This window comes from Solanum pennellii, chromosome 6 (assembly GCF_001406875.1).
Source record: "Solanum pennellii chromosome 6, SPENNV200".
NCBI lineage: Eukaryota > Viridiplantae > Streptophyta > Magnoliopsida > Solanales > Solanaceae > Solanum > Solanum pennellii.
This window is the reverse complement of record NC_028642.1, coordinates 54,403,090-54,416,631: the sequence shown is the minus strand read 5'-3', so window position 1 is coordinate 54,416,631 and position 13,542 is coordinate 54,403,090. Positions and strand designations below refer to the sequence as shown.

Sequence of the window (13,542 nt, the reverse complement as noted above, 5' to 3'; positions counted from 1 at the left end):
GGAATTGATGGTAATCATTAAGGGATCGTCTCGTAGGGAGTATGTATTAGGAATAGTTCATGTATTATGTATGGTATTATTTAGTATTATATTTTGTAGAAATTTTGGCCGATGTATAACTATTCCATGGATTAGTTATAAACCTTACATGGTATTATAGGATGTATAATTAATACCTTTCATTTGGTGGTATTAGTAATCCATAGAGATTTTACCATGGGATTAATCCATGTAAAAACAAAAGAAACCCTCAAATCCTTTTAATCATTTTGTTTATTTTCTTGATTTTGTGTTTATATTTGTACTAGTAAATTTATTGAGTTATTATCTCAAAAGCTAAGGTCATTGAACTATGAAAATTTATCTTTTCATTAAACTTTATTTTGTATAAATTTAAAATAAGCTCATGTCATATAAACTTAAAATATTTGTGTATTTATAGGGTCTATATTTATATAACATATAAAACAATTTATTTTGCCATATTAAATTTATTTTATTGATAAATGCGGTTAAATGATTTTGGAAGATAAAAGTCTTAAGTTGGGTATTTTTAATTCAAGGGTATGATTTGAAAGAAACTTTTTGTAGAGTTTACACCAAACACAAAATTAGGTGGGAAGTAATAAATCAAACACTTGATAGAAAAATAATCCCTGCATTACTAATCCTTGCATTACTAATCCCTGTGTTATTAATCTTCGTACCAAACGACCCCTAAGAGGCTCACAATAACTATTTAGACGTATATTGAATGGAGAAATTCAGTCAAAATTGGCATCCATGCTCTCTGGGCACAAGAAACTACTATTTGGTGAGAGAGAATCATTAAGTGTTTGGCTGGTGGCTTTGATAAGGATGTAAATATCAAACTATCAACAGGCACAAAAGGAAAAAGTAATGCGCACCTGTTCCTTAAGTTCATTGATATTCAAACAGGCAGTCAAGATATTAAGTGCGGTATCAATAGCAGAAGCAAGTTCTTTTTCAAACTGGCGTCGCCTATCTGGTCGAGCAGCTATCTTGTAGTTGAATTCCTCCTGTGTGAAGACACGTCCATTACCAATATCGTTCAAGATTTAAAGAGAAGATGCAATGTTTCCTCACAAAAGGCAACAACAAGGACATAACCTTGCAACTCAAATAAATTAACCTAGTCCTTTTCAACAAATAAAAAGCACAGTAAAAACCAATTGTTTACCATGTGATTTAATAGAAACAGTGAGACTAATACCTCAGGCAAAACTCTAAGAAGTTCCAGAAAACTCGGTATAAACTCAGGATGAGAATTCATTTCATCCCTAAGCCAGTTTATAATACCACCATCTCCCCAATCATCTGCAGGCACATGAACAGCCAAAGCAGCCACTGCAAGACTAATCTATAATAAAGCATTTAGAACAGAATCTTTTAATTGAATTCCACATATTGTTTATTTGACAAAAATATCTTAAGTTACCTGTGTTCTAACTTTTGGGGGACCCTTATGAAATGTTTTCAACAAGGTCTGCATTTTGAAAATCACCAAACTCATAGTCAGGAGGAAAATATAACATTTGATAAATCTACATACTTATTTCTACTTTATTTATTGATAAAGTAATTAAATATTATTAATGAAGGGCATAAACACCCATATACAAGAAGTATACCAAGAGGTAGGGGAACCTCAGAAAGAGGTATGGTTGTCTACAAAAAACACATAATTCTATACATAGCGGGATCTCATGGATGCATCAAAACATAATAAAGAAAAAGATGCTACTACTCAGGTGGAATATGTAAGTTTATGAAGATATAGAGCAAAACCGACAGCAGCTGATGTAACTCATCATACAAGTTAAAACAGTTTGATTAATAAAAATATGTATCTTCCCAAAAAGAACAAGTTACAACAGTTCACTTTTATGGTTTTACCAAGCTGGACAACTAAGCCACCACCACAGTATAGGAGCAAAAATTTTCCACTTAAACTAGGACTCGGTCATAGTTACACATAAAGGAGTTGAGCTGCAAACAAGCACAAGACACCAATTATTTGGGATATTAAAGTTTAGGATCCAAAACAATTTCCCTTTAAATGTGCATTTTATAATCATATTCCTTTTCTTGATTAACACAACCCAATTTGGTATATCAATAATGTTTGTAATTATTCCTTATGTTGAACATCCAATGTATTTTCGGAATGCATTTAGATGAAAGCTCTCCTGATTCAAATAATGGTAATGTTTTGATTCCTTGCAGATTGGAGCTTTACACAGCGGGTCATTAGGAGGAAAACCTGTGGGGTGGGGACCCAGAATTTGTTTTGTTTTTTTAGTAACTGTGGTGTAGGTGCAGAAAATTTGTTGTACGTCCAGATGACTTTGCCAGCTTTGTCTACTAGCGGAGTATACATGACATCTTCAGGTATCTAGACGATTCATTAGACAGTTTAGAAAGAAATAAAGAGCACATGTTTGTATACCCTCTTCTGTAAAGGGAGTAAACTATAATTTACCTGTTTCAAAAAAAAATGAAGGGAGTAAAATATAATCTACTTATAGTTCTGATAGAAAATTAAAAGAATGATATAATCCTACAATACCCGACACTAGCAAACTACATTATCGATGGAAGGCAAACCATCAAATAATTTTTAATAATAATGGAGCCAATCTACTAGTCTCTCCGTCCTAATTTAAATGACAGATTCCTTTTTAGTCAGTCCCAAAAAGAATGACAAGTTTCAATATTTAGTTAACTTTAAATGCCTCATTTTACCCTTGATTAGATGATTTACAGGCTACGGCCACACAAACATCTACATCTATGACTTATTTAAGCCCACAAATTTCAAAGGTTTTTCTTTCTTTCTTAAACTTCATGCCAAGTCAAACAACATCCAATAAATTGGGGCGGAGAGAGTAATATTTTTTCCCAATCACTTTCTTTCGTGTGAAGGATTAACCCTAACATTATCTCGGAACACGAAAGTTGTGTGAAGATACCTTAAATAAGACACCACTGCCTAGGAATAGAAAATTTCCAGTTTTGATCAGGCGAATATGAAGCATTTATCCCTAGGACCTATTTCCTTATATTGTTAGTACTTAATATGTGCCTTATATATCAGAAAAGAAGCCAAAACACAATTTATACTCCATGAAGGATGAAGAGGAATCAACTTAATCCCACCTACTAGGCTACAAGCATCATGCAGGCAACAGTTATCTACAGATTTGATTCACAATTTTGTGTTGTTAATAAAAGTAACTGATATGCTGGCAATATGAACGAAACTGATAAATTTCAATGATATCAGACATCCGAGTTGAAAATATTAATTATATCGAGATGATAAACTCGCTCACATTCAGAGAATCCCGTAGCGGACGAAAAGCTTCAGAAGGTAGTTCTTCAAAATCCCGTTGAACCTATCAAATCAGATAGAAAATGCCTGTATTAAATTGCTGATAGAAAATACAGACAGAGATGGATACTGATATCTTTTAGTCGAACATTTCAGTACCTTTTTTTTTTTTTTTTGATGAAGTAAGTTGTTTCATTACAGGCATCAAGAAGATGCAAAGAGTACAACAGTAGATATTATCAGTAGCTTTTACTTGTAAATACATCTTAGAGAAACTGAAAATAAGTGATAGACTTCTATGGACGCTCAGGATGAAGATTACCTTGCTTCTGAGAGTTTGAGAACAGAATATTAAAGTTTCTTGATTGCTAGATGCATCATGAAGCAGATTATCAGCCACCTAATCAAATACAAGAAACTTCGTAAATTGACAAGCACCATTATATCCAGTCACATTACAGAAAAGAAAGGGGGAGAGAGAGAGCGCAAAAGTAAACAGAAGCTAACCACAATGTACACCTCAATCTCACAAACATTAAACCAATCTATCAACTACATCCCATTCCAAAAATTAGTTGGGTCGAGCCGACCAAATGACTCAGTTATATCCTTTGTCCCCATGTGAGGCAGCCTAAAAGAAACATCAATGCCAGGTATGGGCACATAAATCTTATGAACCTAAAAAAATAGCAGCTGAAAAGGAGACTATGTTGCATAAAATTAAACCGCTTACAGAATAATACCCCCGTTGTCACTTAATGTGCTCGACATACCTTTTCTCCTAGAACGCAGACTAATCACAACAATAGGCTAGTTATTTGCTTCTTCTACATGGTCAAGGCAATCAGGCAAACAGAAATAGGATAGTAAACAGTGTCACATTTATGCTCCTTAAATCAGACATAAAACAAATCAGACTGAACACAAATGGTCTCCATTTGTCACCGTTGTAGTAGTAAGACATAATTGGCTAACAACTTTTTACTATCTTGTGACATGCCATCACATGTGAAACAGACATTAATTATGAATGAATCCATGTTATAAATAGCACGAACATATTAGTGATGCACTTGCACTTCCTTTTTTTTCCGTTAACTTTGTTACCATTATGGCAGCAAAACTCGCATACCATCAGCATACTCTTGATACGCTTTTACAATCTATATTGCTCGGACTCTTCAAAAATGCCAACGGGTGCGTGTCGGATTCGGCCAAAAGCAGTGTATTTTTGAAGAGTCCAAGACGGGTGCGGCATCAAAAGTGAAAAGTCCGCGCAACTAAGCTTACAATAAATTGCTCGGACATGGGTGCCCGATATGAGTGCCGATGTAGAGGGAAGAAAACAATTTAAATTTTAAGATTCATGGGTACAGATTCAGGTATGGATACGGGTATTCGGTTAAAAGTATTCAACTCTCTAAAAATAGAGTAATAAAACTATCCTTAAATGACGGTGGACAATTATTAGGAAAGTATTGCACGAATATTTGAGAGCAATTTTGAATCTATATATTATTAAGTACAAATGAATACCCGTATTATTCTCTTGGTGTAACATGACTATTTGCAAATGATATAGAGGCCATGATACACTTATTGAATTCATAGGACATTCAATAACTATGTTGACCTATAAATATCTTTAAAGCATCTTATAATTGCTGACTCTTAACACAAATATCTTTTACGATACAAAAAACATATGCCTAAATAATGATACCACACTTCTTTTGGCTTGATTTCAGAAACCATTGTATCTATCTCGAATTTCTTTATCAATTTTGGCCAAAGGACGCAAAATCGATGGGCTATTTCCGGTATGGATACCGCACTCACACCCACAAACATGTCGTGTCAGTATGGGTGCGGAGCCGAAGTGAAGAGTCTCCACAACTTAGATCTTAAATAATTTGTTTGAGATAGATATAGCGGAGTTGGCACTAATAAGGAGGTAGTAAACAACTACCGGCTATAAAAAATTCACGACTTTAATTTCCGAATGATTTTTGCACTAATGGGGCGGTCTCATGAGATCTATGCCGGCCCAACTAGGAGGTCTACCCATTGACATCTATTACATACATGACCACATTGAATAGGCTAGGAAATGAAAGGAATTTTCACATGGACAAAAAGAGTGAATTTCCCGAATTAAATATGTACCCACGTTCTCTTTCTATTGGACATCCATATCCTTCAAAATGCTCAAAAACTGCTATAGAATAGTAAACACTATCGCATTTATGCTCCTAGAATCAGACTGGACTCGAATGGTCTCCATTTGTCAACACGGAAGTTGTGGTAGTCAGACATAGATGGTTAGCAACTTTTTACTATCCTGTGATACACCGTCACATGTGAAACATATTAATTATGAATGAATCCATTTTTTGTGTACAACATACATATTAATGATGGACTTGCACTTCCTTTTTTTTCCATTAACTCCGCAACCATTATGACAGCAAAATCAAACACCATCAGAGTACTCTTGACAAGTTCTTAAATAATTTGTTTGGGGTAGATATGAATTTTCCGTATTAAATCTCTACCTACGTTCCCTTTCTATAGGACATGCATGTCCTTCCAAACACCCAAAAACTGCTATAGAATAGTAAACACTGTCGCATTCATGCCCCTGAAGTCGGATAAAATAAATCGGACTGGAATCGAGTGGTCTCCATTTGTCATCAAGGAAGTTGCAGTAGTCAGACATAAATGGCTAACAACTTTTTACCATCATGTGTGATACGCCATCATATGTAAACAGACATTGATTATGAATGAATCCTTGTTATGGGTACCACATACATATTAATGATGCACTTGCACTTCCTTTTTTTTTCATCAACTCTGTAACCAGTATGACAGCGAAATTCAGACACTATCAGAATACTCTTGCTATGCTCTTAAAATAATTTGCTTACATTCTCTTTCTATTGGACATGCAAGTCCTTCCAAATACCCTAAAACTGCTATTTGGATACCTTAATAAGACATGAAATATTGCCATACTGGACTTGATTGGCATACAGAAATAAGTGCTGGCTTCTATGCTGCTGAACTCAAAGGACTATTTATTGACCAATGATCCCTCCTCAAATCCAACCATCAATCACCACAGAAAACACATCTTCCATTTCATGAGCCAACCAAAGCTAATAGTGATCCCATTATAGTATTGTCTTCCTATATGCACTCAAGTTTATTCAAAGTATCCCAATGGTGCAATGACGTCGCCTTCTTGGAAAAAAGGACTGCATTGTGCAGCAACATAAAGAAACCACTATTGATTTTGACAGACTCAACTGAAACTGTACAAATGAAACTCGAGCAATGAAAATTAATCAATCAATCAAGTATGTCACAATCCCAAATCAGTTGGATTCCATTCAGGTCAATTTTAAAAAACTCCTTTTCTTTTTTATAAACAGTAACTTTGCAAAAAAAAAAATTGCTTTTTTCTTGCCCCCTTGATAAAAATCAAAAATTCTTGATCAGCTCAGTAATGGCACACTCAAAATCAAAAACTCAAATCCCATTTCTCTAAATAACTGTACTCCTCTGATTAAATTTAAAAAAGATCCAACAATAAAAAGGAAGAAAAAATTATCAAACCTGCCAAGCATCAATAGTTCGTTGAAAATCCTGTAGCCATCGATCGGCCTGCATTCGAACGCCGTCATCTGGATGATGATACAGTGCATTTAGGGCTTCTTTAACTGTGTTCTGTAGCTCCATAGTTCTTCACTTCAGCTCCGAAAAAAAAAAACTCCCCAAACACCTAGTTCTGAATCGGCAACACACCCAATACTTCTATAAATCGCCGCTTGAATTAGGAGTTGTCGGTTTTGTAGTTCCGTATACACAGAGTATATCGATAAGACTTCTCTTTTGGCGCTTTCCTTTGAGAGGTTTGCGTCAAGTGTCACTGAATGAGCAAAGCACGGAAATGGATGTGTAGCCCAACCGTTCGATGAAATTTCCCAGTGACTACTCGATTGGTCGAAAGGGGGAAGAACTTTTGAATGTAAAGAGTAATTAATCCTAGTTTAGTTTTGTATTGGTCCTCAAATGAATACTCAATGTTGGGACACTTCTTTTATATTTTAGGTTTCTTTTTTTTTTTTTAATTCGGCGACTTGCAAAAATTAATTATATTCGCTTGTCAAATATGTAAGAAAACAAATATTTATAATGTATACGTATATATTGATATGTAAAAATAAAAATTATATTTATCGATTATTATTTTGATGGACAACTATACAATTTAAAAAAGAAAAAATCACATGGTTGGTATAAGTTCATTTTTGTATTCTCTATCTTATATATGATTCAAATTTCTTTTAAATTTATAATATGTTAAAAAGAGTTGTTTTTATTTATGTAAATATTAGAGCGGAACTCCTTCATTCTTTTTCAAATGGACGAAATATACACTCTAGTCGATTATTTCCTATTAAGTGTAGCTCTTAAAGTATGTAATGTATACGTTCCGTTATTTTGCCTTAACGGAAATTACATCTAGTATCAAATTATCATGATTTGAATGATATAAACCCTTTTTTTCAAAAGAAGAATCCATACTACGAGAGAGAAGTAGTAAATTTGATTCTAATAAATTATCGAGTTCAAGTTAAATATACGCGGCGAGTGTATTGGTAGTTCATTCAATAAAATAAGCTAGAACTATCACTTGGATTAGTTAGTTGGCACTATGAAGTTGAACCTTGTAAATAGTCATGACCTATTTGAAAGTTCTCATTTGTAAGAAACAAAACCATGAGAGTTTTTCATTATCTATAGATAGATCAGAGATGTGTGTAATATAAATGCAAAACTATGTATGTATGTTTACATATATACTGTTTTAACAACATTAGCTCTTCATTCTTCACTCGAGTGGCTTCCGGAATCTAATGGGATCTTCTTAATGTGGATCATCATGTACGAGTGATACAATTCATTCAATTGACAGGTCCAATCGATTCATGGCTTCTCGATTTGTTCCATTTGGACTAAGCTAAGGTGAAAAGCTTGTTGGATTATATCAGAGTTGTCTGGTTCCATGCCAATTTCACCTGCAAATGCATTTGGTTAAATGTGTTCCACAACTGAAAATGCATTATCAATAGAGTTTAGTTAGAAACATCATCATTTTCGCCTCAATTACAAGCGAGTTAAGGTCAACTATATGAATTCTTGTGTAGACTCTAATAGTAGGCTAAAAGGAGCATTAAACTTTTTTTTGAAACTGGAGTTGATTTCTCTGACGATCTTAGAAAGTCACTTTCTTTTTGTTGCAGAAAAATTGAATCAAGAAGCAAAGTGACTTTCTGAGATAATAATGGTTAGTTGAGTGATCAATAAAGCAGCCCTGCATTTATATGATTCGTTTCTATCTATGTTAGTTCTTCCCATTTATCTTCTTCACAGAATCGTAGTACCTCTGGGAGGAAAATGCATACATCAATGTAGACAAAAGAACGAATTTACTGCGGAGAAATCACCTTAACTGGATTGATGCCCTGCATCTGCATACTCCGATGAGGTATTAGACGTGTGTCTAAGATTCTGCAGATGTTGAGCTATCTCAGTCAAGAGTTTGCTTCCTTCATCACCACTCTGTAATGTCATGGCAGCATGTTTTAAGAAGCCACTTTCTGCTTCTATGGCTCTCAACCTCTCTCGTATTAACGACACTTCTCTTGTAAGAGCGGCCTTATTTTCATTTCCTATCAGCATTTGAAAACTAAGGTTAGTGTATATGCAGTCTTTGAAACGAAAAATGGAAGTGTTTAACATCTCCACGCTGGTCTTTATACACATTTGGTAAGAGGATAACATGCTATAACAAGTTAAATTGCACCAATAGTGTAAAACTGCTCTGCATTGTCGGTATATATACTGAGTGTGAATCCGAAATGAGATGATGAAAAGAAAATAGGTTTGTGTACCTTTTTGCTCGATTGTCTTTGGTTCTAATGTATGAGGTCCTTCTTCAGGAGATATTTGGATTTTCTCTACGACATCCGTCAACAAGCCCATAAGATATGATCTTTGTTTCTCAAAATCAAGTTGTGATTCTTCCACATTCACCCCTCCATTTTCCGCGGGACATTCAAAAAGGCGCTCGTTTACTCTATGATGATCTGCTTCAAAAGGGCTGGCACAATCTGATCTCTCACTAATAGATGATAAACACTGAGATTTCAGTTCTTGATAATCTTCATCATCATCAACTTCACAAACCTCACTACCTATTGTCTTTATAAGTCCATATTTCTCCCTATAAGTCTCGAGTTCAACTTGTAAGAGCTTCATCTCGTCCTCTTTCTTCAAAAGATCATCGTTCATGAACTGCAAAGCCTCTTGGTCATATTCTGCTTGTTCTTCCATCATTCTCTGATACTGAAAGGCTTCCATTTCAACAGCTGCTTTCTCCGCTTGCAGACGAGTGATCATTGCCATAGCATTATTAGCTGCAATAGCAGAAGCACTTCTTTCTTCATCCAATTCCATGTATAGTTCCACAAGAGACTTACGGTCCAAACGGACCTGTTTCTTTAAGCGATTCAAGACGTCTTCTTCTAAATCACTCGGTACACTATTCAAGTCGTTAGCCTCTGAAGTGAAGTCAAGTTTATCACTAATCCATGACTTCCTTGGCCTATGATGAGAGAACCTGGGACTTGCTTGAGCTGAGTCTGATAATGGGATACCAAAAAATCTGTTTCTTGTATTATTTGGAGTTTTGCAAGAGGAATCAATATTTGTGTCCTCTGAATCTGGTAGCAATGGCATAGTAGCAGCTTTCATATCCTCTTTACCTGCAATGCATTAAGTAGTCATAAGTATTTTGTATCTCACACTTATATATTTATACCGACATACAGGGGCGAAGCTACAACTTTGCCTGCAAGGTTCAGCAGAACCTAAGTTGCGGTTTCTAGAATTTAGAACTCATAAACTCAAAATCTTAGTTCAGCCTTTGCTGACATACAATCTCAAACCAGACGAAACTAAAAGGCCTCTTTTTTCCTATTGTTAAACAGCAAAGAATGATGAGGAAATAACTGACATGAATGAAAAGATTGCTAAGACAATTAGTAGAGTCACCTCCATGTGAGGGGCCTTCATCATCTTGTGTGAACTTGAGCTCTGTGTACCTAACACTGCGAGGCGATTCTAGATGGCGTACTTCCTCAATATTTCTCCATGCTCCTAGTAACGGAGCTCTAGGAGAAGCGCGAGGAGATGGAGCAGGAGCTTGAGAATAAGACCTTCCATTTATCGACGCATTCCTTGCAAATTTTGACCTCATTTTTAGAGGCTCTCCACAACAAGAACACCTCGCAACTACGCCCCTCTCAATTTGGATGGCCTCATCCAGTTCCTTCTTACCTGTTCTCACAGTAAGTCTTGCATCATCTCCAGCAAAGCAATCAATGTCCTTTTTCAAAACCCCAGCTAGTGATTTATACCTGTTGAAAACATAACTAATTAAACAAACGTGCTCTCTCTCAAAGTCTAAGTTTCAGATGAGACAGTCGCACAATTCAACATTAAATCAAAAGTAAGTAGAGTTTCGACTCAAAATATCACCATTACCATTACTCACAAAAGAATCAGGCCTACGGTACAATCGCAGAGTCAGGATTTTTCACTAAGAGAATGCAACTATATGAAAAAGTGAAACACATAAAAGAAGCTAAGACGATTTAACATGATACTTCAGACACACGGCCTACACATGACAGGACGCGTTCTAAAAATGTGTCTTATAAGAATTTAAGCTTTTAGATAAGACAGTCGGACTACCTCTCACAATCAGCATCTCTCTCTGTTGCAAATGACAAAAGACAACCTTCACACATATTCTTGATTTCAGACAGCTTCTTATGAACATGACAATATGCAAGTGCAGAAAGGTCCTTCTTATGAACCTCACAAATGGATTCATTGTAATAGAAACTCGAGTTCCTATTGACGAGAACATGATCAATCCTTGTGCAAAGCAAACACGGGATATTCAATTCGAAAAACTTGGCAAATTCATTAGAAAAGAATGCAAGAAAACCATCAACAAAAAGGACAATGATCAACACCCATTCAAGAATAGCATATAAGAAGAAAACTGCAAATTTGCCCAACTTTTGATCAACAAAACACTTGAATGAACCTGAAGCCATTAAAGGTTTAATCTTAAAACAACCCAAGATTCAAATTAACCACAGATCATGATCTTGGTTGGTAAATTAAAAATTAACAACAGATGATCATGATCTCCATTATTGTGGCTCCTGCATTTGCATTGTTTATGTAAAAAAACTGAATTGATGATTCAAAGGTTTCAAAAAAGTGAGATGGTGGCATTCATTTTAGCTATATACAGAAAAAAAAAAGTTTTTTTTTTTTTTGGTTTTAGAAATTAAAATTGTTTGGTTGATTATTTACATGAATTAATGGTAGCCCTCTATCTTCGCTTTAAAGTCAATGCACAAGTGAACTTTTCTCATTTTTCAAACTATTTGTAAATAAAGATGTTCAAAATTTCACTCTACAAGTATTTGTATAATGCTTACATACATTGTTTTTATGACATTGAATATACTAGTTCTCGAACACGTGCAGCGCACGTGTATTTCATACCATTTTAAACTATACGAACACACAGTCAACTATGAACCTGTGTGCTCCAAGCATAGTCCATGTCCACATTTCAAAGTTCAAATATGCAAAGGCATTCACAGATTAACTTGTATCTGAATTTGAATTTTATTGCAACAGAAGCTTTTCATAAATAGATATTATACTAAAAGAAGTGAATATGCTGCTATCTTAGCAATAATACAAAAAGTTTTGGTCAATATTTGTAGCTAAATCAATTATATTGGAATAGATTTATCTGAGTAAGACTCTTTTTGGAGGAGAAATCTAACCAAAGAAGGCAAATAATTGGACAAACCCACCTTATGATACATTTTATAGAGTATTTAACGAGTGTTAAAAGATTGATCAAAATAAATATTATTGAGAAGATTAAACTATGTACAACCAATAAAACAAAGAAATTTTATATATTAAAATATGAATGAAAATGTAAAAAGAAGTTGGAAACTAATGAGTGAAATAAATTTTAGAGTTCCTACACAAGAATTGTAGGAATAGTAAATTAAAGTTTTTCTTAGAAAAGTTAAATTTATACAACAAAATTATGGAAACATGAAAAGACACATGGAAAATTGAAAGGTCAAATACTATTAAAATAAATATGAAAAGATAGAGATGAAATTTAACTTTAAAAGATACATGCATCTACTTTAATTTCTTGTCTCTAAGGAATAATTACTCATTTGTATTTTTTTAAAATTTGTGTGAGAAATTTGAAAGGTCAAGATTTTGAAATGAGAATAAGAAGATTAAATATATATATATATATATATAAAAATTATAAAAGTTTTAATTTAGTAGAGGGGCAAAATGATAATTCAACTTTTCACTTTGGAGCTTCCCACTTATAATAATACTAGTTTCTGGACACGTGCTTTGCACGTTTGTTCCATTTGAATTTTTATAGACATGTTAGAACGACTAAAATGCTATGAAAACATATATGTGAACAACATGTAATGAATAATATAATACAAAAATCATAAATAAATCTTTAATAATATAATTAAAAAACACCAAATAAAGGGCATATTTTGATGTTTTAAATTAATTCTTTTTAAGCAACCTACTATAACTTTTGAACTTTGGTTAATAGTTAGCAATATTTCAATAAAGTCACAAGTGGCTAATTTGAGCTCAAATAAGTATTTAGACTTACGACAATAAAATATTCATAGAAAACTAAATTAAGAAGTCTAATAGAGAAAAAAATACAAAAAATAGAGAAAGAAAAAAAATACAATGTATACATGCTTCATAAGACGTTGATCGATAATAATATAAATGAAAAAATAATACAATATTAGTACATAATATTCCGAGTTCTTATCGACTCTTTCTCCAATATCATATCAAAATCAAGAGTCTTCTTCGTCTACTTTAACTATAGAATAAAATTGATAACCTTGTTAGGAGATCTGAAATGAAAAGACTGAATTTATATAATAAGAAATGAAGGAATACCAAAAGATATCTTAAAATTTTAGATTAAATATTTAGAAACTATA

The 13,542-nt window shown here is 33.9% G+C and overlaps 2 protein-coding genes across 4 annotated transcripts in view; both read right to left on the bottom strand.

Annotated features, from left to right (window-relative positions):
* Nucleotides 1-7,440, bottom strand: part of LOC107023492 (transportin MOS14) — a 26,438-nt gene extending 18,998 nt beyond the window's left edge. Inside the window, exons 1-6 of one of the 3 annotated variants that reach the window (XM_027917765.1) lie at nt 6,977-7,440; nt 3,678-3,755; nt 3,357-3,419; nt 1,460-1,507; nt 1,235-1,381; nt 909-1,040 (exon numbers count right to left, since the gene is read on the bottom strand). In XM_027917765.1, the coding sequence (XP_027773566.1) occupies nt 909-1,040; nt 1,235-1,381; nt 1,460-1,507; nt 3,357-3,419; nt 3,678-3,755; nt 6,977-7,099 (591 nt within the window). In that variant the 5' untranslated portion in view covers nt 7,100-7,440. Of the gene's footprint in view, nt 1-908; nt 1,041-1,234; nt 1,382-1,459; nt 1,508-3,356; nt 3,420-3,677; nt 3,756-6,976 lie in introns of those variants that run through there. The other 2 variants (XM_015224203.2, XM_015224204.2) reach the window with 2 other exon arrangements.
* A 600-nt stretch (nt 7,441-8,040) lies between these two features.
* LOC107021919 (probable myosin-binding protein 5) lies at nt 8,041-11,734 on the bottom strand. The gene is made up of 5 exons (XM_015222634.2): nt 11,183-11,734; nt 10,481-10,845; nt 9,319-10,191; nt 8,872-9,096; nt 8,041-8,442 (listed from the first exon to the last, which is right to left on the bottom strand). The coding sequence occupies exons 1-4, from the start codon at nt 11,551-11,553 to the stop codon at nt 8,873-8,875; spliced, it is 1,833 nt and encodes a 610-aa protein (XP_015078120.1). The 5' UTR covers nt 11,554-11,734; the 3' UTR covers nt 8,041-8,442; nt 8,872.
* Between the last annotated feature and the right edge of the window lie 1,808 nt (nt 11,735-13,542).

Bases quoted from the DNA above. Each gene is read 5' to 3' on its own strand.
- LOC107021919 (XM_015222634.2), bottom strand. From the start codon at position 11,553: ATGGCTTCAGGTTCATTCAAGTGTTTTGTTGATCAAAAGTTGGGCAAA. The intron at 10,846-11,182 runs GTAGTCCGACTG...TGTTTTCAACAG, and splicing joins AGAGATGCTGATTGTGAGAG to GTATAAATCACTAGCTGGGG. The intron at 10,192-10,480 runs GTGACTCTACTA...AATGCATTGCAG, and splicing joins TGAAGGCCCCTCACATGGAG to GTAAAGAGGATATGAAAGCT.